Here is a 21,156-nt window from a genome sequence, read left to right as displayed (position 1 = left end):
CAAATAATATGAATACCATAGATTTTCTCGACCTAAAATGCTATGTAACATTTACATGGACTTCGCAAATAAGTATCGAGTTAACTAATACGTAGTTACGTACAATCGAACAAGTTAAACAGAGGCATTGGATTCAATTTTTATTGGAAACATTCCATTGGTAGTTCGTTTTCGTTTTGAAATAATAGTCATCCCCTTGCTAGTATTGCTAAAGAATGCATAATATCGCATGATCTTCTAACTTTCCGTTTTTTGTAAGCAACGAGTGAACGCAACCTGATAATATAATTCAATTCAATTTATTTGCTTCCAGAGTGCATCTCAATTCTCATGCGGGTTAATTTTAAGTCCATCTTCAATTATATATTTAATCTTTCATTTTAAAAAGTAAAAATCTTTTTATGTATAAAACAGAATAATCTTTTCAGGCAGCTAGAGGTTTTTTATTATTTTATGATGCATATCTTATAAAATTTTAAAAAAATATATTTTCTTTAATTATTTATTCAATAAATAATGATTTTCTTAACTATTTCAATAATATTTATATTTCTTAAATTAACATGGATTATAATATAATATTTAGAAATCGACATTAAAATAATATTTCATTATTTAAACTAATTTTAAATTTTGTTGAACTTACTAATATTTTTTACAACCATTTTATTGGAACGAGTCATCTCTTTCATGAACCTCGCTAGCCAGCTCCCAGCCACATTTGTCTTATAAATTTGGTTATATTGCTGAGTACCCCCAAAAAAGAAATCTATGAAAAGTATATGCAACGGCAGCCCCAGGAAAAAATGAAATCCCAGAAGGAACTAATGTTGAAGGTGTGGGTAGAACGACTGGTTTAGGAGGCAGTGGTGAACATCAGCTTCGTCTGCGAAGACTTGCACTTCATGGCTAATCTGGATATTCACCCCATAATAATAACAGAAGATTATACACAAGGAGGAAACGGCAGGGATGAAGACGACAGAAAGGCACAGAACCAAAAATAAATAAATAAATGGGAGGATCACATAACAAAAATCCAGGAAGGCTAAATCTACAAATTTATAGTGCAACATGTACAGGTACCATGCCTTGTTTACAGTTATATCGACTGTGGGATTAACTTTGTGCAGGATCCGATTACCCATAAATTGCCGAGTAGTATTGCTGTATTAATATGCATTGGACAATTTACCATGCTGGAATGTTTACTATGTGCAGTTGGCGGTTGCTAGATACCAATAAATTTTACTACACTGGACACTCTGCCAAAATGTTACTTTCCACACCAAGTATCCACTCACTAATGATAGTATTCACTCGTTCTGGAACCTCATCGTGCGGACAATGACCTGTAATGTCAAGGAAATAATAGGTCAATTTGAAACAAAGCCAAACGCACCTTGTTATACAAAAGTACAAATATATAAAACTCCAGCTACCAGCATCTAACTCCTTAATCATAACTCCATCACAATGTTCTTTAAGCATAGCCACCTTGGAATTGGAGTCAGAAATTGGATCTTTCATCCCCTGGCAATGAAAATATCAATAATAATAATGAGTATCAGAGTATCTCTTTTTTTCCATAATATTTCATATCCACATTGTTACCTGTATAACTAGGACCTTTTCTTTGACATCTTCAAGGAGAAAGTTAATAGGTAAGGAGAGATTAAAGCTAAAGATGCTTTCCAACACCACAAGCACGCCAGGATCATATGACTTTTAATATGTAAAGGAGATGTCAAAAGGAATTGTGTATCAGAATGTGAAACATGCTGATGAAATACAAATAATTTAGATTCTAAAAGTAGAGGATACAGCTCTTAGTATTTCATTTATGAGCGAACCATCTACTCTTTCAACTCTCTGTAAAGCAAACAAAATCAGCCACCATCAAACCAAATGTATAACAAATATATGAGATTTGAAAATTACTAATTAGCAACAAAAATTACACTTACAGTTGGATAACATTTCTTAAGTATTTCTTGAGTTCTTAGCCTCAAGTAGAATAGAAGAATGCGAGAACCCAACCAGGAAGCCCCTGAAGTTTGTCTATCCTGAATCTTTATAAGTACACAAAAAACAAATTTTAAAATAGAATAAACTAATTAGGTTGTACTCACACAAACAATGCCAAATTATGGCAAGAAATGTTTGAAGAAATTAACAAAATCCCAACCTTTAATATACATTTACCACTATATTATGCATTTTTGGGTGAAGACTAAGATTTTAAGATCTAGGGATCCAATTTCTATTGTAGGGAATGAACAAATTATACATTATTAAAAGGATTTGTAAAAATATAACTATTGCAAAAAATCTAACTGATCCACTTTGTAAAAATGATTTGGTTAACTATAGCAAACTGAATCGGATTTGTAAAAATATAACTATTGCAAAAAATCTAACTGATCCACTTTGTAAAAATGATTTGGTTAACTATAGCAAACTGAATCGGTTCAGTTTTTTGAAAAAGTCGGGTCATGTATGAGTAAAAAAATCTGATCTATTTTTTAAAAAATCAAACCAATCTACTTTATATAAACAATTCGATTAATCAATCCATAATTCGGTTTGAAATTTTCAAAAATCCGTCTCCTGAATAGCCCTACTTATAATGGACACATTTGTTCGGTTCTAACGAGCAGATATTACAAGTCAATAGCAGCAAAACTTTACAATAGCAAGAAGAAGCAAATTTCAGTTTTTCAGGCAAACCCAAAAGAAAAAACACATTATCTTGCAAATGTTGTATGAACTTGAGTTGCTCTCGGTTATACTTACTCCAGACAATGGTATGTAAGAATAACTTGGGATGACATTGCCCGCACTATTGATCAAGACAATGGATTTGATCAAAACACTCCAAATACTAGCAACAATAGCAACAAGATAACCTGGAGTACAGAAAAGTAATAATTAAATGATCGACTCATCAACATGAGCAAGAATAAACAGTTAAAAAGAATTATATACAGGAACCAAGTTACTGCAGTAATGTGTGAAAAGGACAGATTTTTTAGGCAAGGTACCCAATTATGTCTAAATCATACCGCCAATTGAGTTGCCAACAAGGTGGACTGGTTCACCCACAACATCAACAATAAAATCTCTCAATAGTTCAGCCCACAAGAGTTCGGTATAAACAACATTTGGCTTTTCTGATTTGCCAAATCCTAACATAGTAATAGCCCAAACTCTATTTCCAGATTCAGCTAAACCACGTATGTTGTCACGGTAATGCTCCCAGAAGGCACCAAAACCATGCACAAGAAGAACAGCAGGACCATCTTCACCAGCAACTGTATACTGAGAAAATCAATGTAAATGAGAAATTAGTAAGAAAATTTTAAATATTTTACTCGAGTTGTATTACTAAGTATTTCAGGTTCTTAACTCATTTCACTGAGAACAGAAAGCCGAGTGGGCTCTTGAAAAGCGGACTTAATAAGAAATCAAGCATTGACCATCAGTCAATCAATTGAGTACCTGGATAAGAAATCCTTTCCATTTCCATATCCGCGTTGAGTGTATTCCCTCATTATTTATCTGATTTCTCAAGGCCACAAGCCAATACCACTATGACACCAAAAGAATTTATAAATAAATCATTTGATTAAAAAAAAAAAGAATAAGAAAAAGGTTACGACAATTCGGCAAGTACCCTGGTATTACAGATAAGACAACCAAATCAATAAGGTACACAACAATTTTTTATCCATACAGCATAACAATTATAACTAGCACCTCCATTGAGCACACAGCGTCAACTGCTGCTGCAATTGTAGCAGCTGAATATCCAAAGGGTGATAAGAAACCCGCATTTCGTTCTTTCTCATATTTGATAGCTTCATAATGTACTCTTCTTCTAGATATAAGGCCAAGAGATAGGGCAGGACCAAATAGTTCATTGAATGATGCTCCACTCCGACTTTCAGAAGCACGCACTTTTTCGTGTACCCTGCACAAATTTAAGGTGAATCCGTGAAGGTACATTTCATGACATTAATTTTTATTTTTACTTCAATGACAATTTTAGAAACTTAGCCAACAAAACAAAGATTAAACAAGTATTATAGAGAATAATGAGAAAGAACACGTTGTAAGTGTTAATGAATTAATCACTTAGGAGAAACAGACCAAACAGTAGACAAAAAACACTGCTGCATGTGACGTAAACAGAAGCAATGCGTAACACTTCCTATCCCTACTTGCTATACGGAGAAACAGAACGTAATAAAAGAAAGGAGGAAATGTTTACAAAGCAGAAACAGAAAACCAAAAAGGGAAATATTATGAAACTATTTTTTTATATTTGAGAACATTTTTTTTCCTTAAAATGAAGAGAATAATGAGAATCCAACTATAGAAAATAACTTCCAATGACCAAACTTCAAAGAAATTTACCGAAAAACAAAAATAATACAAAATTTTCAAAACGTAAGTTGTCTACATACTCTTGCCAGTCATCACGAGCTGTTCCCTCCAAATATCTTAGATATGCAGCCAATGCATTCAGTACATTGTTTGTACTACCTCCTACAACACTTCCTTTTTGTGTCACAAAAACAGATCCATTACGTTCCCTTGATTGTGTTTGCCTAAAGCCAGAACTTCTTTCAATGCTATCGCCAGACTTCAATACTTTTCTGCGTAAAACAGTTTCAGCTGATGTCTCCTTAATTAAACTCCAATTCTCTCCTGATTTCCGCTGGTTGCTAGTCATAAAGCCCTTTACATCATCATACGAGGGAAGAACACCTAATTCAATGACCAATTATTACATAACCTTTGGCAACATTGTAAAGTACAGGAAATTAATTTGATTAGAGAAAAAAGTAATATATCCAATATCAAAACAAAACATCCTGATAAGAAAAGCCATCCACCACGGGAACTCACCCCAGTCCAGTTCCATTTCTGCACCAGGTAAAGTTGACTCTGACAGCTGAAGTGGTGTAGTCACGGGGAATCGAAGTTTCTTAAACTCGTCATATGAAAGAGGAAGATCTTGTAGATCCTATGTAGCAGTAATAGTAACAATAACAATAATTCAATCAAATTCAAACATGGCAGAATTACTCAAAAATCAAAACAATCACCTGAGTGACACGAGTTCGACATTTTACATAATCAACATAGCAAACACGATTAATCAGTCGCTAACAACCTACCTTTACATCATAAAATGGAGTTTGCCATAATTCAATCCTTGGAGTGCCTTGAGAAACTGTGACGGATTTCAAACGCTGCCTGACCACATCAATAATGAAACGTAGCTCGTACTCGACCTCTTGTTCGGCAAACACGCAAGTGGCTTTGACCTGTTCCGTCCTGGGCGATGAACTAATTTAAGAATAGGAACGGCACGAATGCATTGTAAAGTAAGCAAGCAAATGCTAACTAACAAAGTAACAACCTCCGTCGCAAGCTGCTGAATGACGCTCTCCGCATTGCCGAATCTGATCATCAAATCGGAGCCGCGATCCCTCAACGACTTCCTCAAATCTTGCACGGCAAGCAGAACCAGCTCCAGCGTTTCGTCGGAAAAACCTGCAACGCCAAAAAACCTTCGTCGTTAATATTAAAGTGCGACATAAACGCAAGTCACGGCGCGTTGAGGTTCGTGACTGACGCGAAAGAATGCGGCGATCGAAGACGTAAAGAGGAAGCAGCGATCGAAAAGTGGAGGAGGCAGCGAGAAGCGCAGGGTGATCGTCGGTTCGGAGATCGTGCTTGAACCACAGAATGGCGGTTCCGGTGGCCTTCATGGAACAGTAACGCCGAGTTCGAGAGAAAGAGCGCGTGCTTGGGAAGGAAGAAAGTGAAGGAAAATGAGGGAAAGTGAGAAGAGCCATGAGGCAAAGCAAACCAGAGATGCACAAACCGAGTGCACTTGAGCAAATAGTATTAGTTTTATATTTGTGATATTAAACTCAGAAAAAAAAGGGGAGGAAAAAAAACAGACTATCATGTGGAGACTGGAGAGCTTGGGTTCATAAATTGGAAGCTCTGCGTATTTTGGTTGTGGCGGAAAATTTTGGATAGAAAATTTGTTGACCTGAATACCCCAAAACCAAAAGGGTGCTTGCCACCACTATTTGTTGCAGGGAATTAAAAATCTCGGTATTAACCACTCATACTTCTCTACAACAGTTTTGTGGGACCAGCAAATCTGTCGTATTAAAATTAAAAATAAAATAAATATATATATATATATATATATATATATAAAGGCTTCGATGTGTTTAGTTAAAATAAATAAATATATGGCAAAAATAAATTTAAGTAATTAAAAAAAAATTATACAATGTTATGTGTAGTAAGTTGTTTCGAGATGTGAAAAATATGGTTGTGGAAATGATATCATTCCTCTAGTCAATAAAAGAGTATTAGCTTCAAACTTTTCAAAAATAATTTGTTCGGTTCGAGAAGATTTTAAACCTTTTATTGCTTGAAACATTGGTGATGTTAGAACAATGAAGTTTTAGATTGATTGTTGATTACCCTTTCATCAAATACTTGTTAATGTGACAATAGGTTTGGTTCCCTTATTTGAAAAGAATAAAGTAATGGTTAATTATCTAAATGGGAATGGAGGTTGAAACTTGGATTTAATCCGTGAGCTACTTCTGGACAAACTTTTGCTTGAGATTAAAGGTGTTGGATCTCTTTCCTCTGATAACAATAGAGATATTATGGTATTGGGAGGGTTTCCAGATGGTCGCTTCTCAATTAAATCTGCTTATGAAGGGGCTTGGTCTCAATCAGTCTCTAGACCACGTAATCTTTTTATTTTGATCTGGAATGGAAAGGCCTGAGCATATTAGAAGTTTGTTATAGCGAATTGTTCATGATAGTTTAGTTTCAAATGCATGGAGACTTTCAAGAGGTTTAACGACAAATGCTAGCTGTCCTTTATGCAGTGTAGCTTGTAAAACTTCTCTTCACATCCTTCGTGATTGTACTTTCATTAGTACAATTTGGAATTGGTTATCAAGTGGAACTCTATATAGTGATTTCTATAATATGAACTTGCAATAGTGGCTCGAGGTAAATTTGAATGTTTCAAACCAGGTATGGATTACCATGTTTGCAGTGGCCTTGGATTCAATCTGGAAGGCTAGGAATATGGTTGTTTTTAGTCAAATCCAGTTTAATCCTTGCTAGGTGGTGTATGAGATCTAAGGTCGGGTTAGTACAATTCGTAGGGGAGAAGATTTTAATGTTACAACAATCTATGCTAATAAGCTAGATGCACCTTATATCAGCTGGATTCGGCCAAAGAATGAAGCTTTAAATCTCAATTGTGATGGAGTTGTGTCCACATCTTGTTTGGCAGCTTGTGGAGGTGTACTTAGAGATTATCTTGGTAATTTTATCTTTGCATATTATGAGTGATTAGAGTTTGCTCTGTTCTTCAAGCAAAATTATGGGTTATTTTTCATGGCATTCGGTTAATTAAGGAACACGGAATCAAGACTGGTCTTATTATTGAATTGGATTCAGCTGTAGCGGTCAAATTTTTGAATGATGGGTGCTCTCGAGATAATCCTTGTTATTCCTTAGAGCATCTGCAATATAAGCAACCCCCATTATAGATGCTCTTAGTAAAACATATTGTTAAAATGGTGGGTGACATTCATAATTTAGTTTTTGTTCATATTCTTAGATAAACTAACCACTTGCTAAATTTGGTCTTTCACTATCTAATTGTGTTGTTTGTTTCGACTTTCCACCTAGTTGAATTTATTTTTCTTTGTTTGTAGATAAATTTGCTGTAACTTTTCTTCGTGATTCTTAGTAATTTCATTGGGCTTTAAGCCCCCTATTTAAAAAAAAAAAACTCATTAGTCAAGTTACTGTTTAAGATAGTTACTTGATTATAATCAACATTAAATTTTGAGAAAAAAACATATTAAAAATTTTTAATATGAAAAAATAAATATATTTATTTAATTGTCATTTTAAACAAAATATAAATATTTTTCTTGTGAATAGAATAAAAGGAAATTTTACTAAAATATTTTTAATACACTTTTGATCTTTTTATTCAAAACTTACTTATACTATAATGTAAATTTGCATCTTAAACAACAATATGTCTCGGAATTACATGAAATTACATACTATCTTCGTACTTTTTTAACATTTACAATAAACTTTGTTATAGGGTTTAGTATAATGTATATAGGGTGTGAGTATAGTATTTTCAAACAATATTATGGGGTTAGTATTGTGATGGAAAAAAGAGGGATATGGGGAGAAGTTTCACAAAATCTGAATTGTGTCGGTCCAATTTACTATATATTTACTTACCTTTTAAAAACTTTAAGCATGTTGACGTACATGCAAAGCCTATAAACTTATTGAATTATAAATGAAAAATGATACATCCCCCAAAAGTAATCTCTGAATTATATTTCGATCTAAATGTATTAGATAATAATTTAAATATAAATAAAAAATTTATTATGTACTCGGAGAAACTATTATTTAATCATAAATTATCATGTATGAGAATTTTTAAATTTTTATGATAATTATCTTAAAAATCATACTAGTAATAATTTTTATTAGTTAATAATATATAAATTTTTAAATTGATGGTGTATAATCATTAAACTTTAAACTTATTTTAAAAATCTTATTTCAAAATAAAATTTAAAATAAATTATTATAAATCAACTTCTATACATTAAATCTTAAACTTCTATCTTGTGCAAAAACATATTTAAGAGTTTTTCTTTGATTAAAGAATTTTTTAACTTATCTAATTTTTTAACACATATTATTTATTTATATGTATAAGCCATTAGAATTAGTCTAATGGTTGAAGAGAAGGAATTGAAATAGAAATAAAAGGACCTAGATTAAATATTTATTGTGTTTGTGTGTAATTTTGTCAATAGATAAAAAATCTTATTTATTTATATATATAATTTATTATAAAATTTAATTATATATAATAAATATTTAACATATAAATTATACAAATTAAAATACTAATATTATATTAAATCTCTAAAATAAGCTTATTTCGTAGAAACGTGTTCGATTCAAATCTTAGAATCAAACTAAAATATTTTTGCCTCAAGTCATATATGCTTGAACGTAGTAATTTTATACTTCATAGTTTTTAGTTTGTTTTACATAAAAAAAAATAAAATAAAATCATTTTACTATTAGTCAAATACTTTTTTAAGAACATGTTACGCATTTCTACAAAATATAGTATAAAATAAGTTTTTATGTATACTAATAAAATAAGTTTTTATGCAATAAGACAAATATAACCCGAGAATGTAAAATTTAATAAAATAAAATATGATACACGGTGATATTATGTCTTATTCTTCTTCTTTTTTTTTTTAAGGTGACATTATGTCATCATTGTGTATTTTTAAACTTTTATTTTAAATATTTTTAAAATAAATATTATTTATTTACTTTAAAATGATCGTTAAAACTAATAATTAAAATTTTAAATTTTAAAAGAATAAAAATTAAATAAAAACATTTTCAAAAATCAAAATCAAAATTTAATCATTTTGCAAAGATAAAAATAATGTTTGTGAAATTTAAAATGATGGAAACAAAGGATCTTTTTAGAGATTTAAAACTAAAACTCACTTATTTTATAAAGAATAAAAATATATTTAAATTTATTAAAAATATTTTTAATGACATATTTTATTGATAGATTTTTCATTGGAATTAAGTGATTAATATTAATTACGAAAAATAGATATTGAGTATCAGAAGTTATAAATTATAATAAAATATTATTAATACAAAAATATGATGATGTTTGTACAATAATTTTGTTATTATAATTAATGTAATATGTAAGGTTTATATTTCATGATCTCCAACTTCACATTTATATAATATTGAAAAGGTAGACTGTACATATAAGGCTTGTACTCTGTAGTATAATGCCAATGTCACCAATCAAAGGACAACAATCAGAAACAAATTTTCTGTATTATATATCAAAAGAAGTTTTGACATAAATATGAGAGCAAACATTGTCTCTGTCTTCAGAATTATCATTTTATTTTCATAGAATGTGACTCAATAAAAAATAAAAAAAATAATAATTATTATTATATTCTATATTTGGTATCTCCTGAAAAATATCAACACTGATATCCTTTATTGTAAACACAATAAATGTGATAGATTCTGAGCGGAGTTATGTGTATTCTAATACAAATCTGTGTGGCCTAATTGTTTCATCAGAGGTTGTTTTTCTGTGGTAGGAAGATGTTTGCTAAGTCAGTGTCTGATGTTGATTGCAATGACAATAACAGTGTTTCAATCACTGACACTGCTTCTTCAAAGGATACATGCAATGAGTATCCTTGGTTCAGTCTGGCTTACCCAATTTGCATTTTTTCTGACATGAGTGCTGATGACTCTAACGCACTTTCTATAGATTCTGACTCTAACGCACTTTCTATTGATTCCACTCAACATGATTACTCTCATGCTCTTTTTGGTCCTGTTCCTTCAGAGACTGAGATCGAAAATGCTCTTTCTTTTCTTCAACAGTAAGCAACCTTTGTCATACAATACAGATGTTCATCAGATTTCTTGAAACTGCATATGATCACTTGATTTTTATTTTTTTCAATGTTTACATCAATTTTTAATTCCGATATACAGTATGATTAGTTTATTGGAGTGTAGTGTATTTCAAACAATCAAATTAAAAAATAAAAATAAGAGAGAGAGAGAGAAATATGAAACATTTGGTGAAACCTCCAAATGTTTCTAAATTGCTCTTGTTTGTTTTTACTCGATGCATGCCAAATTATGTGACATCTAGCCGAAATTTAGGATTGATTCTTTCTTTGGACATTTTCCCCCTTACTGTTTAGTTATTTTAATATTTTAACTATTTTAATTCTTTGGACTTTTTTCCCTTTCCTATTTTCCTTATTTCAATATTTGTACTATTTCAATTTCTATAATGCCTTTCTAACAGTTTTGTCTAGCATAAAGAATATAATTCTATTTTCTGTCTTTTTTGATAAATTTATTAAAAAAAATTCTTATTTTTTAAATTAACTAATATTACCAACGTGTATTTTTTTTATTGGAACTGAGTTTGAATCTCTCAAGTAAAATCTTGAGTTTGAACAATAAAGAAAAAAAAATATTGATTGGGAGAGGAATCATAGATTTATCATTATAAAATTGATAGATATTTTGTATTAATAACATAGTGAATCAGTGATACTAAAATATCCAAATAATATTATTATCGAGTAAATTTGACTATTTTATTTATGTGCAGGCTGTATTGGTCTTCTCCACTTGTTACATATAACCCTTCAGTTGATCAAGTTCCCTCAGATGGATTAGAGACAGACTGGACAGAACCCCCCCTGTCTCTATATAATTCAAGAGTGTTACAAGATGATGAATTTGAGAGAAATAACTTTGCAATTCATATATTGCAGAGTGATGCATGTGCTCAGGTGCAGTATATGGTCTATAACTCTATTTTAATTAAGAAACTCAAATGTTTATATAGAATTATTAATAAAATTTTAATTAATTTATTAGTTTTTAAATTTGTAGAAATATTATGATCTGTGTGCAGAGATATTGAACATCAGAACTTTGTATGCTCTGTTAATTTTAGAATTAAGTAAAGTAAAATTAGTTAATGAAAAGTGACATCAGATTCTTTAGGAAATCCTTAATACCGAGTTTGGTCATTCCCTTGCAAGGTTTTTGAGCCTCTTGTAAGCACACCACAAAAGGGTAGAAAAAACAAAAGGAGTGACACAAACTGCTGTTTATTCTTCTTAGTTTCTGGATAGGTCAAACAGTTTCTGGTAGATTATGTGAGAAGCTATTGATCATAATGAACCGAAAAAGTAATGTTTTCCAAAATGTGGTTCTGCTTTATGGATAATTATTTATAAATTAAGCTTTTAGAAGTCATGTTGTTTTGACATGTATTTCACTTAATCTTGTGTGTATATGGGGAACTAAATTAGGAAGGTAGTGAAGTCTTTGAGTAAAGAGCATTTTCATTAATTATTACAGGAATTAAAAAAATTACTGTCTTACTGCAGAGGATGGTAAAATCATTATCATCAGATAAATCTGTTTGGGATGCTGTACAGAATAATGAACTAGTACGGAAGCTAAAGAAGACAATAAGTGGAGGTTAGTTTTTAACTATTGCATACTGAAATAGATTAACTGGTAGAATTGGTTTTGCTTACTTTATTCATATTTACTATTAATGTATATATTTATTAATAACTAAAACATAATTTTAGTTTCCCTTGTTACATGTTGGATGTGTTACGATGACACTATTCCATATTTGTATTGGCATTACGATTTGATTAATTTTGACTTGAAATTTGTAGAGAGTGATGGGAGTTCAAATGGAATGGTTAACAATGATTCCCCTGATACAAAAAACATTATAATGCGGATGTCTGATGCTGTAAAAGCCAAACTCATGGAAGCAATTGAGAAAATTACTAGGATTGTGAAGAAGTTGTTTAAAAGTGAGCATCACTGTAAAACTTCATGTGAAGGAAAGTCAAATTCATTTAAAGATAAGCTGAGAGTTTCTGTCATGTTTTCCATGATGATCTTCCTTACAGTGGTGTTGAACCGTATTTATTATTCTAATACTCAATGTCTATAGTTGGGACATAGGATAGTTTAACAATGCGTCGATAATTCTTTTTCATCTTTGATGTGATTTCCTGTGGGTAAAACTTTGGGATAGAGATGCTTAGTTTTTTTACCCCTCTTTTAACTTAGACGAAATAGTCTATGAGATTTTGCTACATTTTAGACAAAAAAAAAATAGAATAAACTATTATTTGGTATGCAGGATTGTTTACATCTATGTCGTACTCATATTTTGCTGTGAATTTCATTAGTTTGGCTTTTTTTTTTTTTTTTTTGTATATATCAATAGAAATTATTTTCCACTTCTATAAAATAATGTAAAAGGATGAAAAAAATAAAGTTGATCAAAAAATATTTCTTCGAGTAGTTTGATATTTATGTTCTTTAATCAAAAGAATTAAATAAGTTGAGTTGATGAAAATGAATTATATCTCCTTAAAAAAATTAATTGAGGATTTTTAAAAAATTTCAACCTATTGTGAAAAAAAATTATTTGTGATTTTATATTATTGATTGACGGGGCCTTCTAATTCTATTCCCTGCTAAGAATTCTATTTTATTTTTTAATTACCACGATATTTTGTTTTTGGTGAATTAATTAGGATGGAGATTTTGAGAGATTCTCTTGCGGAAACAATTACCTCTAATGTTAGAAGTAGGGATGGCAACGGGGCGGGGCGGGTACGGGTTTCATGATACCCGTCCCCGTCCCCGCGACTAAAATCCATACCCGTTCCCATACCCGTCGGGTATGTAAATTTTGTCCCATCCCCGTCCCCGTCGGGTATCGAGTATACTCGTACCTGTACCCGTAAAAAAATATTCTTTTTAAATTTTTTTTTAACGATCTGGATCCTATTCGAAAAGCAAAACCCCAATTGAAGCTGCAAGGATCTGCCTGAACAGCTCCACACTACAGTCCAAAACTACCTGTTTTTCATATACAAATAGATAAGCATGTGCTTTAAAAGAAGACCCTTTAAAGCATTGTACCCATGTACACGCAGAAGTGAAGCAGAAAGAGTACTCGTGGCTGATGCGGTGGCTCCGTGGCTGACTGGCTGGTGCGGTAGGCGGCCGCGCCGTGGGCCTTGGAGAGGGAGACGGCGACGGCCACGCGGGCGAGGTTAGCGTGGTTGCGGTGCACTGCGACGGCGAAGCGTGAGAGGCAGAGGTCCTGGTATAGCGTGGTGTTGCAGCTTGCTCGGATGAAGTCGATGTTGCCGGAAGCGTCGGGTGCGGTGGTGACGGTGGTGGCAGATAGGGTGAAATGGGAGAAGGTGAATGTGAATGTGAAGAGTAAGAGAGAGAAGCGGAAAGGGATTGTTGTATGGACTGCGAATCACATTTGAAAAATTGAAACAATAACCTAAGTGTTTGCTCATCGTGACGTTTAGATTTTACAATAATATTTAAAATGTTAATTTTTTTAAAATAATTAAACGAGGATGGGTATTTAACCGGGGACGGGGATGGGGACGGGGACGGAGACGGGGCGGGTAAGTATATACCCGACCCCGTACTCGTACCCGATTTTTTTTTATCGGATTTTACCCGTACCCGTACCCGTACTCGGTCAAAGCGGGTATTCCCCGTCAAAGTCGGGACAGATTCGGGTATTACTCACAGGTACGGGTTTATTTGTCATCCCTAATTCCTAGTTAGAAGTGTATCCACAGTCTTGCATACAATTAAAGGACCGAATCCGTTGAGAAGTGAAATATGTCGATACTAGTCAACGATATTTTGTCATAAATAGAATCAAATATTCTAACCAATCAATAACAGAAAAGAATGTCTTCGATTTTCCGCTTGATATTTCGTTAATGTCAAATTGGTAGGTCTAGTATCCAATTTATACTTGCTAATCAACAATGCCTTTTTAGTCACATATATTCACATAAGCCGAAGGTACTCTACTATCTATCTCTGAATTTGGCGCATAGCCATATTTGCCTCGAATGTTTTACAGATCAATTGAATCAAGATCAGGAACCACAACAACCCTTTTATTAATCTTGCTAAGATTGCAACACTGTTTCTGTGCCGCGTTCATTGCCACAATATCTTGAGCAAATACACAATTTGTACCTGAAGAAACCTGCGAGAGAAACGTAATTATATTATAATCAAATGCAATAATTGTAGTTACAAGGTAAAAGAAGTAAAATTTTGATATTTTTACCCAGGATCTACCTACCCTTTTATCATCGGATATTCCACAATTAAATTGGACTCATGAGCGAAAAGTAAACCGACAACGACTTTAGTTTAGTAAATATAATAAATTGAGATGGGCAAAAAGCAAATGAGTGGGGGGTACTTTTAATTGTACACATACCATTTTTAGCAAATAGCAAAGGGTAGCTTTAATTTAAAAGGGCAAGTTTGGGCAAGAATGGCAATTGTTAAATTCAAAACATGGGTAAGAGCACAGCTAGAGCCAACCGAGTGATTAGTGATTCAATAAATATGCACAAGAAACTTTATTATTATCATAGTAATTTCTATAGACAAAAAAAAAAAGGTAGGACTTACATCGAATAGAGTTTCTCCTAGTTTTAGTTTGATTGCTCCACTCTTGTACACCAGCATTTTGCCCATATGTCCCCTTGGCAACTCTTCCAAAGCAATTCCCTTAGACTTTGTGGGCTCTCCCGTTACTGTTGATGTACCAATTTTCTCTTTGCCCTTATTATTCTGCTTCTCCAAAGGCAGAGCAGCAGGAAACTTAAAGAAAAGCATCGTTTGTTGCTCACTCTTCTCCTGTTCAAAAATTATCTATGCATTATATCACAGTTTATGCTGTGTAACTTAGACAAGTACTTTATTATATGTCATTACGACTACTAACCAAGAGCCCGAGTTCTGCAGCAGAATTAACAGCATTCTCATCATACTCCACACTAGCAGCAGCTTCCCCAAATTCTTCCTCATCAAGAATTTCTACCAGATTAAAAAATCAATACATGACTGTCAATGTTATAAAAAAAAATTTGAATACTTTTGCTAAAAAATATCTTCTACATAGTGTAAAAGCTGCCTTCGGGCATTTATCAGTCTAGTTCATGAATATTAATTCTATCAATAGATTATTTGTTGATATATATGAGAACAAACCTGGATCTCCAGAATTTGGCTTCCTCAGTGGAAGAGTAGTAGGATAGTAAGAGTGGTCATAGTCCTGTAGTTCAAGGTTTAGATGCTTAGATGTAATGAGAAAGATAGAGAGATAAAAATAGAATAGAAGAGTGATCACAATTTCTCACCCATAGTTCCTTGTACTCTCCTTTGTTTCTGGTGGCTGATGCATTGGTGGCTGATGCATTGGTGGCATCATCAGTAACATCTATCATACGAAAATCATTTTGATCCTCCTCAGTAGCAGCCGAAGAACGTATTAAAAGAGTTTGCTCATTAGAAAAATGTTTAGATGGTGAGCCATTGCTTGTGCCATATGTCCTGAGGGAAGGAGATGAAACTGCAGGACTAAATGCAACTTCCGCGCTCGCTGCAAGTTTTAAACAACGAAAATAAGCAGCAAACAAGGTGAATAAAATATTTACCTCCATATATAACAGCTATCTTTAATTTAACAAGCTTCAGCATTAACCATAAAACTTTCTAAAAAGCATGCAACTATCATGAAATAGAGTGATTAAATAATGTTCATATTTTCAACGATGTCTTTCGGCATGTAAGATTATGAAAACAAACAAGAAATCATGTTTTGCCAAACAAATGAACATTTACATTTTCTTTCCACTTTAGGCTCCGGTCTTGCAAGACTCTCCTGCAAACGTAGATAAAAAAAACGAATCAGTAACCCTTTAGCATTAAAGGAAAGAAAAAATAACAAAGAAAAGAAAAGAAAAGAAAAAAAAAAAAAAAAACTTCATTTGCTTAACGTAACAATTGCTGCCTAATGGTGAATAGACGTATCATTACTATTTTCCCTAATTATTTTAGTTATAATTTAAAAATAATAATAATTGGGGATTTATTTTTCAAAAATAAAAGCAGTAGTTAAAGAAGCGTGTAGAGTGTGGACAGCTAATTTTGACTAAAAAAATAATGTAAAAAAAAATTGCCTAATGTAGTATTAAATTATAATTTTTCTTTTTCTTCTAAAAGACCCTTCTCATCTTTATAGTTCATTTTTGGCTAACCTTTCTACATTGGAAATTTTCAGAGTTATCTTAACACAACACCACACAACACTGAAGACGAAGAATGAACACGAAAATCCATGACTTACACATCGACGCAAGAGAGATCGAGCCTGTGCGCTATCTTCCTTTTGTTTATCGTTGGCTTCGCTGCACCGTACCAATTTCCAGAATCAGACAACAATGTTTCGATTATTCTATGCGGAATTCAAACATAATTTGCTCAATTCATTACGCTTTGGGCTTTCGGAGTTTGGGCTTCGGCGGAGGTTTGGGAGGGTACTTGAGCTGAACCAACACAACGACACACAACATCAATTTAAACCCTAAAACTTTTAGACAAAGAGGGATTTGGTGTGTGAGAGTACCTTCCGTGTTCTTGAAGAGACCTGATCTGGATCCATGGCTTCGCAGTTCAACCACAACAACACCAAAACGATGAACTCCCAAAAACGCCTATTTTGGCGAAAAAGGGTTTCGAACCGTTGCCCTCACTCTCAAAGCGTTGGGTTCCAACCACTACACTTACGACACAATTTATGACTTCCGCCTCCACTTTATATTACATATTGAAACGTCATAAAATAATTGTTATTTAATTTTATTAAGAAAATTTAAAATATTTGTAAAATTGTAAATCTGAATATAAATAAATTTAATAACTGTTTTAAACTGCCTTGTCATTTATGTAAGTCTATTAACTACTTTAAGCATTTACTTATTTCTCGACTACTGAGCTTTTGATAGTCACATATTTATATTTGATTAATTAAGAGATTATTACTCTTATATAGTTCTACCTCTAAATTATTGTGCAATATTGACAATTGTCTGAGGTATATTCTCTTTTAAATTCAATACTTTTTTCTTATAATTGTTAAATTTTAATGTGATATATATTTTAATCATTCATGGTAAAAATTAATGATTATTATTAGAAAAGAAAGAGTAACAAGAATGAATCATGACTATTTGATCAAATCATGAAAAATTAAAATTTTAAAAAAAGTCATTAGTTTTTGAAATGACGATATAATTATTACTTATATTTTTTTAATAGTTATTTAAGATTGTTATTCACAACGTAATAAATTTTTTTGTTTTTTATAAAATAATTTTGATATTTTTTATTATATCTTCTTTTATTTTTATATTATAATATATATATATATATATATATATATTAATTACCAGTGTATAAATTAATTAAAATTTTGATAGTATAAAAATATATAATTGACAAAAAAAGTAACTAGTGTTATTTTAAATTTTAAAAATGATAAATAAATAAAAATAATTTTACTAAAATAATCTGCGATTAAAAAAGTTCATAGTAAATATTAAATACTTTTAACTTTCACCATTAATATTTATCTCGTTTATAAGGGCACAGGACATTTACACAACATAAAACATTCCTCAATCTTTTTTAAATGAGGTCTAATGTTGACCTTGAGATACTACTTTTAAATCAAGTTACAACACGTGTCTTTTTAAAACTTTTTATTAGAAATAGAATTTAAGTCTAATTTAACTCCAAATACTAACATCCAATACACAAGCATTTTCAGCAAGGGATTTACAAGACTGTGTCAATAAAGTAGTTTCAATAAATCTATTGTGAATTAGTTTTTATTCTTTGAGAGATTGAAAAGATACAAATAAATTAAGTTGTAATCTTAAAAACATGAAAAAAAAATTAATCCAACCATATTTTCAAAATTATTAACTTTATTTTTTAAAACAAATATTATTGAAACGATAACATTTATATATTCAAATCGACGTATAAAATGTTCTAATGTTTATTCGCTACATTTAGTTAATAAAATAAGGTATCAAATAATTTTTAAATTTTTTATAAATTTATAAATTTGGTATATGCATTAAAAACTTCTAACTCAATAATTAGGTTGTTAAAAATTGATGTAAAATGAGTTATTAAGTAGAGTAAGTTTAAGTGAACTTATTCTTTGAGTCATTTGATCATTCCTTTCTCTCTTTCTCTCTCTCTCTCTTTCGCGCGCACACACACACACACATATATATATATATATATAAAGAATGATCTATTTATTATAGGAGTAAGTCTAGATAGACATACTTTATTAAATAACTCATATTTTATATAAAATTTTAACGATTTAACTATTGAATTTAAAGTTCTTAATGCATAGATAAAATCTGCAAATTTTTAAAAATTTTAAAATCATTTAATATTTTATTTCATTGATTCAAATCAACATATAAAATAATTTTATAATTATCCATCAATTTTAATTAGTGAAATAAAGTATTAAATGATTTTGAAATATTTTAAAAATTTATATAATTAATTTATACATTAAGAATTTTAAATTCAACGGTTGGATCGTTGAAATTTGATTATGAACATGAGTCATTAAATAAAATAAGTGTAGATAAATTTATTCCTAAATTAAACTATTACCTCCTCCCTCTCCCCTCCCCCTTTCTCTCTCTCTATATACATATAAACTTGTAGTAATGGCAAAAATAATAGGCAAAGAATAACCAGAGGCACCCCGGTTTAGGAATTCTCTAATTAAAAAAAAAATACAAAAAATAACAATTAATAATATAAAAGGAAGAAGTTTCCTTCAAATCTCCAACTATACTATATACATATATATAATATTAAATTGATATTAAAAATAAATAAATATATTAAAATAAGTAATACTATAATAATTAATAAAAACGTTATAATTTGTACTTCTATAATTAATGAATAAAATTAAATAAAAATAACTATAGATTTTATGTCAACAAATAAAAAATTAACTAATTTTGTTTACTGCTTAATTATTACAGTTTTAAAGTGATTGTAAATGAAAAAATATAATTTGATTAAGATTAATTATTATGTTAAACTCCATGTAAAATATTTATACTAATTATTAATATTTGATGGAAAATAATTATTGAAAAATAATGTTATGTATTTAGATAATACTTTTATAAAAAAAAATTCACCAAATTTTGTTTATAAAACCAACATAAATATATGAAAAATTATTAATATAACAAACTTTAATAACATGACATAATATACAATCAGTTATAATAATAATTAATTATGAAAAGTTTTAAATTAATGCAAATAATTATGTATATTTTTAAATTAATATAAATAAAAAGTTTCATGATTTTTTTCTATCAAATTTACGTAACTAAATTTTTATTTAATATCAATATTAAAAACTATAAAGGTATAATAAAATATACAAAAATTTAATGATATTAATTATTGATTACATCTTTTATAAAAAATTACATATATAAATGTATACAAACATTTTTATTAATAAAATTGTAAAAAGATATTGCATTTTTATATATGTGAGTTTTTGATATTTTTGAATATATATATATATATATAGAGAGAGAGAGAGAGAGAGAGAGAGACAGAGAGAGAGAGAGAAAGAGAGGAGGGTTATAATAATACTGATGTAACTTTTACTAAGTATTACACCGTTCAATAACTTTATATTAAATGTAAAATTTGTAAATCCAACGGTTAGACTGAAAGTTCATTTCACTCTATATGTTTATATCAAATTTTGTTAAAATTGAACAACAAAGTGTTCATGTTTTAATATATTTTAAAATGTATATATTACGTCAATTTTATTTTATAAGAATGAAGTATTAAATCATATTGGATTAATATAAAATTTTGTATATATATAAGAATAAAAAACTTTCAATCTAACAATTAGATTTACAAAATTCACATTTAATATAAAGTTATTCAAGTACCAAAACTTACACATTTTACAAGGACCAAAATATATTGTAAAGACAAATTAATGTTTACTAATTTTAGAAAAATAAAAATAGAGAAAAAAATTCAATAACAAAATTAAAACTCACTCATCTTATAAAGACTAAAAATATATTTATAACTTATTTATATTACAAAATAATAAAAATAAAAACAGTTTACAATTTTTAAAAAAAAAAATCAAAAACAAACATTGAAACTGACTTGTTTTATAAATACTAAATATATTTAAAATTTAATTATATTATTATTTACACACAAAAATCCATGCATACCCCAGATAATATTACTAGATTTTTAAAATTAAAAATAGTAACAAAGTTAACAATCAATGTTAACTTCCAATTTTGAAGAAAAAAATTGTTAGTAATAGCTATCTTGATTTTTTTTTAATTACATAGATTAATAAATGAACGATAGAATAAACTTCCCTCTGTATTCGACAACTCAATTGTCGACTTGCTCTACTTAAGTAAATATTTTTCGAATTATATC

General features: G+C 30.2%; 3 protein-coding genes across 4 annotated transcripts; all 3 read right to left on the bottom strand.

The window, feature by feature from the left end:
* Nucleotides 1–988: 988 nt before the first annotated feature.
* Nucleotides 989–6,096, bottom strand: LOC109798338 (DNA photolyase). Of its 2 annotated transcripts, none has more exons than XM_020358559.3 (14): nt 5,648–6,096; nt 5,432–5,565; nt 5,187–5,336; nt 4,915–5,032; nt 4,470–4,773; nt 3,760–3,973; nt 3,502–3,591; nt 3,066–3,321; nt 2,797–2,909; nt 1,968–2,072; nt 1,825–1,872; nt 1,615–1,725; nt 1,443–1,533; nt 989–1,352 (listed from the first exon to the last, which is right to left on the bottom strand). In XM_020358559.3, the coding sequence occupies exons 1-14, from the start codon at nt 5,868–5,870 to the stop codon at nt 1,252–1,254; spliced, it is 2,058 nt and encodes a 685-aa protein (XP_020214148.1). In that variant the 5' UTR covers nt 5,871–6,096; the 3' UTR covers nt 989–1,251. The 2 variants fall into 2 exon arrangements, with proteins under 2 accessions (XP_020214148.1, XP_020214150.1); XM_020358561.3 differs by having other exon boundaries at nt 5,187–5,346; nt 5,648–5,786.
* Nucleotides 6,097–13,666: 7,570 nt separating this feature from the next.
* On the bottom strand, nt 13,667–14,335 carry LOC109798513 (uncharacterized). Its single transcript, XM_020358831.2, has 2 exons — nt 14,311–14,335; nt 13,667–14,022 (listed from the first exon to the last, which is right to left on the bottom strand). Exons 1-2 carry the CDS (start codon nt 14,333–14,335, stop codon nt 13,667–13,669), a joined length of 381 nt encoding a protein of 126 aa, XP_020214420.2.
* Nucleotides 14,336–14,469: 134 nt separating this feature from the next.
* On the bottom strand, nt 14,470–17,385 carry LOC109798848 (uncharacterized). The gene is made up of 9 exons (XM_020359253.3): nt 17,225–17,385; nt 17,092–17,144; nt 16,946–17,006; nt 16,441–16,480; nt 15,957–16,198; nt 15,808–15,871; nt 15,542–15,633; nt 15,226–15,453; nt 14,470–14,788 (listed from the first exon to the last, which is right to left on the bottom strand). The coding sequence occupies exons 1-9, from the start codon at nt 17,258–17,260 to the stop codon at nt 14,654–14,656; spliced, it is 951 nt and encodes a 316-aa protein (XP_020214842.1). The 5' UTR covers nt 17,261–17,385; the 3' UTR covers nt 14,470–14,653.
* Between the last annotated feature and the right edge of the window lie 3,771 nt (nt 17,386–21,156).

The sequence above is a fragment of the Cajanus cajan genome, chromosome 8 (genome assembly GCF_000230855.2).
Source record: "Cajanus cajan strain Asha chromosome 8, NIPB_CcT2T_4, whole genome shotgun sequence".
Lineage (NCBI taxonomy): Eukaryota > Viridiplantae > Streptophyta > Magnoliopsida > Fabales > Fabaceae > Cajanus > Cajanus cajan.
The sequence above is the reverse complement of the archived record's forward strand: the minus strand, read 5'-3'. Positions and strand labels throughout refer to the sequence as shown.

Coding starts and splice junctions, on each gene's coding strand:
- LOC109798338 (XM_020358559.3), bottom strand. CDS start 5,870: ATGGCTCTTCTCACTTTCCCTCATTTTCCTTCACTTTCTTCCTTCCCA. Junction 5,033..5,186: donor CTCCATTTTATGATGTAAAG/GTAGGTTGTTAG, acceptor ACTGCTACATAG/GATCTACAAGATCTTCCTCT. Junction 1,534..1,614: donor AAAAGGTCCTAGTTATACAG/GTAACAATGTGG, acceptor TTTCATTGCCAG/GGGATGAAAGATCCAATTTC.
- LOC109798513 (XM_020358831.2), bottom strand. CDS start 14,335: ATGACAAATAAACCCGTACCTGTGA. Junction 14,023..14,310: donor AAATAAACCCGTACCTGTGA/GTAATACCCGAA, acceptor TGTGATTCGCAG/TCCATACAACAATCCCTTTC.
- LOC109798848 (XM_020359253.3), bottom strand. CDS start 17,260: ATGGATCCAGATCAGGTCTCTTCAAGAACACGGAAG. Junction 15,634..15,807: donor GCCAAATTCTGGAGATCCAG/GTTTGTTCTCAT, acceptor TTAATCTGGTAG/AAATTCTTGATGAGGAAGAA. Junction 15,454..15,541: donor CTGCAGAACTCGGGCTCTTG/GTTAGTAGTCGT, acceptor ATTTTTGAACAG/GAGAAGAGTGAGCAACAAAC.